An 8,164-nucleotide genomic window follows, 5' to 3' on the forward strand; every position below is an offset into this window, starting at 1 on the left:
AACTCGTGTAAAATATAGGTTACCTAGTATAACAAATGCATCTAAACGAATGCAAGCATATCATATGCATATTCAAATGACTCAATATGCAAAAGATTGTATTCAAACAATTCGAACAAAATGATTTGAAAATAAAGCTTGAAATCTTTTAATCAAAACAATCAACTACCTAAAAACCCATGAAAGTCATAATACATATAAAACTCATAAAGATAATTATGAATCACTCAAAAACATGAAAGTTTAAATGTGTAAACAAGATAATTATGAATCTTCTAGATCATCATCTTTCTTGCTCGTCGCCCATCTATATCTCTTACCCTTCGGCCCGATCAACTTCCCCTGCAAGCCAAAACAAACCAATGATTTATTAGACGAAGCAAAAGGTTCACTTGAGCTCCATGTATTAGCGCATAGATGCTCTTGCTTTATTATATGTTTTGGGACGGGAATAGTCAAAAGGGACACTAAACATGAGCTCCACGTATTAGAGCATAGATGCACTTGCATTATTATATGTTTTGGGACAAGAATAGTCAAAAGGTTCACTTATTTAGAACATAGATGCTCTTGCATTATTATATGTTTTGGGCCGAGAATAATCAAAAGGTTCACTAAACACGAGTTCCATGTTTTGGGATGAGAATAGCAATCATCAAGATATATACTTTATTTATAATGAGCTTTTGAATACAATCATTTAATTTAGCAGGTATACCTTAACTATTAATACACTACTAGAAAACTAGGCAATTGCGACCAAATTTTGCGACTAACATAAGACGGTCGCAAAATTAGCGACCGATTTGTGACTAAGACAAAAACAATCGCAAAATTAACAACCAATCCGGATTCGATCGCAAAACGGTCGCAAATTTTGTGACCGTATTTTTGTGGTCGGGAAACAGTCGCAAATACGAGAAAAAAAAAGTATAATAATAAAGAAAATTTGATATGTGGTCGTTATATAGTCACTCGATGATAGTTTGATAAGGGTGTAACAATTCTAATCATTAGTCACTGCTGATGAAGTAATATAAAGGCAGACATTCAAAGGCCTCACCTCCTTAGCCCATAAGTCTGAAAGCCCAACTCAGTATAGCAGTAGTCTAGGCCCACAACTCCTTTATTTCAACCAAACCTCATAAACACATGCATCCAACATTAGTAACTATTTATTATAAAAACAGAACTTACGTTATAAAAATATAAAACTGAAAATATATAATGTATACTTTTTAACAAATATTTCTGAGTTTATAGTTTAGTTTCTTTTGAAAACTTGCTGGGAATTTGATTAAAAACTATGGCAGCTAATTTGATTTTCTTTTGTGCAATCTTACTTCTTATATGACAGAAAAAGAAATTTAGATGGGCAGATTATATCCATCTATCAATCAGTTGGTATTACAGATGCTAAACGGGTCATATTTGGGTTGGTAGCATGTGTATTCGCGAGTTGACAGGAACACGGTCTATTTAACCCGAAAAATGTATAATTTTTTTTACATATTAACACAAAGACAGCCCTTTATGTCGATTAGTTATGCAAGAGCTCATAAGTATCACTTTACCCATCCCATGTCGCCTAAATCATAAAGCCTTCCCATTCTTTTCTCGCTATGTATTCGTTCATGTCTCACATCGCTCATTGCCCAAACAACAAGCTTAGAAGATAACTCCTCTCTATAAATTGAGAACTTGGTATCTCACTGAAGTACTACTTAAACCTGAACGTAAAACCTCTATAAATTGAGAACTTGGTATCTCACTAAAGTACTACTGAACCCGAATCTAAAAGGGTGAACGTTTAACTAGTACATGAACTCGAGACAAAGCAAATCCACCTGAGTTAGCTTAGCTTATAAGACTTCGAGCCAAGCTGAAGCTAGCCTTGACTCGGCGGGTCTTCTGCGTTGTGAACATTTATATTTGAAACGATTATCGTCGTACTAGTAACTTTTGTTTATTTAATAGTTTTCTATTTAAAGTTATCATTCTTACGAGTTGTATAGGGCATCCGAAATCTCGAGTATCGCACTCATTCTTCTTGGTCGCATTCTCCTACATTTACCACCTCTTTTCTACTACCATTGATGCAGGCTACTCTCCCAGTGTATAACAAAATCATCCTCTACTTCGTCTACATTGACTCTAACACAAAAGTCAAAATCGACCATTATTGTGATTGTATATTTGTGATCTTTATTTAAATAATTCCACACAAGATTAACATCTAAGAAAATAAACACTTATTAAGGACCACAATTTATAACTAGGGGATTTATTTAAGCTTGTAGTTGTTCCCCTAGTTATGATCCCGATATATTTAACACACAAATCACACATGCATATTAAACCAAGGAGATTGATCTAGACGTGGTTGTTTCTTTCATGTTTTTGCCTTCTTCAATTTCTGAACTACTTCAACTGCTTGTTCTGCTTTTATTGGTGCGCCATCGACTTCATCTTCTTGTTCAACGTCGCTTAGACTTCTTTTGCGAGTCTCCGATAATTTGTTCTCGTTGAGAAACTTTTTAAACCAAATTGCTGATTTTTTCGGGTACCTATGAAGATTGTTCTTGAAATCAACATAGTTCATACCAAATCTAAGAGTATACCCCGAATTCCATTCAAAGCTATCCGTGAATGACCAAGCAAAGTACCCCATAACCAAGGGCTTCGTCGTTATTGAATTTTCGGAGCTCAATAACCGGATGCTGTAAAAAAGTATCTAGTTAGTAAAATAAGACCTTAAACGAATATTAACATGTTTTATCTTTTCACTATACTCTATAAAAAAAGTAAACAATTTGCTTTTAGTCATCATCATATCATGTAATTTAAATGCATGATGATGTATTATCGGTGTTTCTAAGCGTACCCCCTTCGCTTAGGGAACATGCCCCTCCTATGTGAGGGGAATATTTTTTAATGGTGGACCCATCCCCTAAATTTGTGAAAAGTGGTACGTTCAGTAGCACCCACACTAAATGAATTGATACTAACGCATTAGCCCTTCTAATGGCTTCAAGATGCCATTTGAGGTATTTGAGTCGATATGCATCATCCCGAAAATGTTCATAAGTTTTTCCATTTTCGTTTTGCTGCGGTGCTCCTGTCTCAAGGTGTCAAAAATACCATTATAAATTAAATTTGAACTATTGAGGATTGGTTTAACCTAATAATACAGGTTAAGATTTTCTTTTACCGTTCTCAGTTATTACGATATGTTTTTCCACTTTGTATGTTTTCTTAATGTGTTCCAAGAGATCAACAAGCTCATTGGCACAAAGAAAAACCCATGATCCTTCGAAAGCCTGCATATAAAGTCGCGTTAAAACTGATTTAGTTATTCAATTCGAATTCGGGTTTCTTTTGTTAAATTCGAGTAAAGTTGTCGATTTCTTACTGGTTCTCCTATATAATTTCCGTTGGGATCAGTTCCTAAAACATGAGAAAGAATTTTATTAAGTTAATAACAACTTCTTGATGTCAATAAATCTACGAGAAACGCTAGTCGTTAGCATCATATGTAAATTCTTTCCACTAGGGGTGTTATCGATCTTGTGGGGTTTGACGAAAATTTTGGACCGAACTTGTAACTACACTTTTTGAGAAAATGCGAATTAAGCAAATAGAATTGGTAACTATGGCCCTGCTCGCAGGTTTCGTGGACAATTCACGGTTTTACACTTTGGTCTTGCTTGTTTCTTTGAATTCGACAAAACTTAATATATATACATATGTGTGTGTGTGTGTATATATATACATATGTGTATATATAAACACACGAATCATATACTCGTGTTGTATTTTACTAATAATGGGTTGAATAAATTTTAACAATTCAGTTTTTGACAAAACCTTATATAAATAACTTTATATTACTAAAATAAAAAAATAATAATAACTCAGTACTGGTCTGTTCTGTGGTAAACACAACCGATTCCATGTTTCAAATCGCAAACCTGCCAATTTCTATGGTTTAAATTGTTCGATTTATGTGGTTTGAACGTATATATTTGAAACCGGCCAAATTGCTTTAGTTTGGTCAGTTTATGAGCACCCCTAGTTTTTAGAAATCATTCTCTTAAGAGAATTCTATAAAGAGGTTCATAGACTGACGGCGCTTTTAAGTTTTTTAATCACCTGATGCCTTGTAATGGCAATCATCAAGAAATCCGCTAGATAGACCAGAAGTATTGTATATTTGAGCGTAATTTGCAGTGTAGTAGTTTATTCCCAAAAAATCATATGATTGTATCAACTTATTTTTCTGGTCGTTGGTGAATACAGGCAAATAACGACCCTGTGGGTGGTGAACAGATGGAGTAGTGGCGAAATTTTGCACGTTTACAGGCCAATTACCACTTGTTATCGGCTCCAAAAACCTAAAATAGGAAGTATCATAACATGTGGTTCTTCATGCAAGTTAACTATAGCACATTGATAATAATGAATTGAAGCTCATCATGTGAAAAGTTATGTATGCTTACCATCCAAGCATAAAATCATATGTGTACTCGACAGCTTGGACATCATCTGTGTCATCCTTACCGCGAAAAGGCTTGAAAAAGTTGGTGTCAAGAGTGATTCCCACTTGACCATTTTGAACATCCTAAACAAATAATGTTTCATGAAATCACCTGCACAAAATTGAAGTATTGGTAAAAAGGTTTCTTTTAACTCCTACCTTAAAATCTTCTTGATACTTTCTGTAAGCAGCAGCATGACAATTGAGTAGATTGTATGCTACAATATACGGCTCGGTTTCAGGGTCACCGTCTTGGTTATTTCCACCTCTACCGGGAGCAAATATACCTTGTACATAACCACCATACGCGAATCTGTATGGCTCGTTTAATGTCACCCAGTTCTTCACCCGATCGCCAAACTCCCAAAAGCAGATTTCCGCATAATTCACGAAGTCGTCACTAAGTTTGAAATAGATTAATATTATATCTGTTGAGAGATATATACACACAGATAAACAATAAACACTTACACAATTTTAGAACTTAAGAAACCCATGTATTCTTCCTCCAAAGCATTTGGAAGATCCCAGTGGAAAAGAGTGACAAATGGCTCAATGTCATTGGCTTTCAACTCATCTATTAACCTGTTGTAGTAATTGATGCCTTCCAGATTCTTGCCCATACTTACTTTCCCACCTGTTCAAACCATAGTATACATGTTTATTTTTTGAACAGCGAATTTCTGTTATTTCCTGCTGTCTGTGGGACTTGAACTCAAGATCTCCCACCCCATTGGTGATAGTATACATGTCATTAAACAATTTGAGCACTCATAATTTGACAAACTTTCTTTATTCAATATATTTTGTAATTTGATTATAAAATGAGCCAATTCACATCAGTTGTTTCCAACAATTTTTTTTTAATATTAAACAAAATAATAATGTACACGTCTTATTTTTTTATATATTTTTGTCAACATACATTTGTCGATTTAACTTTCTTTTTTTATTCTTTTTCTAAAGATCAATCATCTTAGCCAGCTCCTTATCTCTAATTGTTCAGATATTAAATTATTTATTTCACCTGGTAATATCCTGGACCAAGAAATTGAGAATCTAAAATAGTTTACACCCATTTTCTTCAGCAATTGAACATCTTCCTGATAAGTTTACAAAAAAAAAAAAGAACAAAGTACTATATATAAAAATCAATGTATTTGATCCATACAAATATCATAAGAGGTTTTGATTTGTTGTATTGGTTCTATGCTTAATAAGCATAGAACTTATTTCTTGTTATGGGCCTTGAAATCGACCATACATTTTACCTTCATTTTATGGTAACTATCAATCGTGACACATGCATTTGAACCGTCAGCAATGTATTCTGCAATCAAGGTCGTCAACGGTTATTCATTTGATTATATAAATATCGATATGTTAATACAATACAGACAAAAAGAGACACTACTAGATAACAGGATAGTTGTAACTTTAACTAGATGTTTTGTTTAATATGAATTTGGGTATTTTAGATGAGTGGGTAATTTGCAAAGTTTGAAAATTATTAACAGGTTTAAAGTGAAAAAAAATATAGATTTATTTTAAAAATTTTTTAATGCGGTCTTAAAACTGTTGCAAATTAAAAACACAAGCGGTCGCAAAACAATAATGAGCAGTCGCAAAGCGGTTGCAAAAAGTGTTGTCGCAAGCCAGTCGCAAAAACATGGTTGCAAATCGGTTGCAACAAGCAGTCGCACACTGGCGGTCGCAAATCGCTCGCAATAGTTGCGACGGAAACTCCAATTATAAATAACAGTCGCAAAATTTGGTTAGCGACGAGGTCATTGCAACGGTGTTTCGGACCGCAAAACAGTTGCAAAACGCAGTCGCAATTGGTCAGTTTTCTAGTAGTGAATTACTACGCAATTATCCAGTTTCCTAATAGTGAGATATATATGTACCAGGGTGTCTTAGGGTATAACAATCCCAAATCTGTAAGCCTTTACCGTCTGCATTCCAAGCACCTTCAATCTAAAACTCCAAAGCCAACAACTTTAGGTGTCGTTTAAGGATAAAGTCAACACGTTATAAACATTTTGTTACAACTAGTATGACTTTTACTTGGATGATATATATACTTACTTGATAAGCAGATGTTCCTACTCCAAACATGAAATCACTAGGAAAATCATAACGTTTGATATTAGGATCATGGTCGTAATCCGGATAGAGGGAAAACTTTCCGTCGGCCATTACGAATCAAACGTGGATTGGATTGGTGAGAATTTGGTCCGATATTTATAACTTATTAACAGTAACACCCATGTTTTAGATTAAATTATCTTTGTTAAAGCTATAAAAGCACGAGGACAAAATGGCAGTTAATTAGAAGAATTAAATATAAAAAAACATTTAGGTTGCTAAAAAGGTTGCTAATTTTATATTAAAAAGCTAAAAAGGCAATAATTCTTTGTAAAAACAGTCGTAAAAGTTTTGAAAACTTAAAATAAAAAAAATAAATAAGACCATCACTATTTAGTCGCAAATATTAAAATAGAAAAAATGAAAATAAAAATTATGACGAATTTAGCCGTGGAGTCGCTAATAATATTTTTGTTAAAGCTAATTTCCATCAAACTTGCATATTTTTTTAGCAGCTAACGAATCCTCCAAATGGGTTACTGGCGAAATTCACCACATCGGGATACACTCGCCTCCGAACCAGGGAAAACCCTCACCTAGGGCCGAAGCCCGTGAACAGTTGCCCGCAGGCAGGACAGTGCGGTGAGGTAAAACCCGCTCAGTTCAAGGATCGAACTAGCGATCTCCACATATTCGCCTAGTCTCCCATCATCACCAGGTGACGCAAAAAAATAATGGGGAGAGCAGGAATCGAACTTGAGTCCCTTAGAATCTCTCCCTTACCATTCCACCACCATCTAATTGGCAATCAAACTTGCATATTGATCAATACTTTTGCTAGTAATGTCAATAGTCTTAGTTTTATTTTAGTAATTAGTTACCTTGATTTAATATTGATTCGAGTTCTTGCCAAAATGAACCAATTCGGCCATCATTTCAATATCCATATAATTCTACCCACAATATTCGCGTATAGCAAACATGTTAGTTCAAATTTCACCAAGTCAATTCACATTTCCCATACATGATGAATGACCATTAATTGATTGTTTTGCATATCGCGACCTAAGTGCCCGCTGCCAAAACTTACTATACCGTAACCCAAAGAGTGTTGAAGAACAAGAACAACATGATGAACTGAAGATTTGGATGAAAACGCAAACCCCGTCCAAAATAAAGGAAAGTTCTCAAAACAGGCGCCTCGTTGAACTTGGAATAGCGAAGAAGATGTAGCCTATTCCGTTGATGGGTGTGGAGTTTGTTGAGCATTCACAAAAAGAACAAAAACATCGGAATCTAGCAACTACACAAGTTTAAATGAAGGTTTGACTAGCAAAATACCCCACCTTAAGGAAGGCTCAACACCAACACGGCCAACAAAAAAATAGAATATAGTGGGCCAGTCTTCTAGCAAAGGAAGTTTGCTTTTATAAAAGATCATGGAATCAAAAAAAAAATTAAATTATGATGTGGAGGATTAAAGAACAACGAGACTATCCAGAATGAAGACATTTGACCAGACAGATCTTGGAAGTCATC

At 34.7% G+C, this 8,164-nt stretch overlaps 1 protein-coding gene across 1 annotated transcript; it reads right to left on the minus strand.

Moving 5' to 3' along the window:
- Nucleotides 1-2,185: 2,185 nt before the first annotated feature.
- LOC110900370 (beta-glucosidase 24) lies at nucleotides 2,186-6,742 on the minus strand. The gene is made up of 12 exons (XM_022147251.2): nucleotides 6,626-6,742; nucleotides 6,445-6,514; nucleotides 5,809-5,867; nucleotides 5,565-5,640; nucleotides 5,009-5,174; nucleotides 4,697-4,937; nucleotides 4,500-4,621; nucleotides 4,153-4,394; nucleotides 3,413-3,447; nucleotides 3,212-3,320; nucleotides 3,010-3,118; nucleotides 2,186-2,720 (listed from the first exon to the last, which is right to left on the minus strand). The coding sequence occupies exons 1-12, from the start codon at nucleotides 6,734-6,736 to the stop codon at nucleotides 2,393-2,395; spliced, it is 1,668 nt and encodes a 555-aa protein (XP_022002943.1). The 5' UTR covers nucleotides 6,737-6,742; the 3' UTR covers nucleotides 2,186-2,392.
- Between the last annotated feature and the right edge of the window lie 1,422 nt (nucleotides 6,743-8,164).

The sequence above is a fragment of the Helianthus annuus genome, chromosome 13 (genome assembly GCF_002127325.2).
Source record: "Helianthus annuus cultivar XRQ/B chromosome 13, HanXRQr2.0-SUNRISE, whole genome shotgun sequence".
Lineage (NCBI taxonomy): Eukaryota > Viridiplantae > Streptophyta > Magnoliopsida > Asterales > Asteraceae > Helianthus > Helianthus annuus.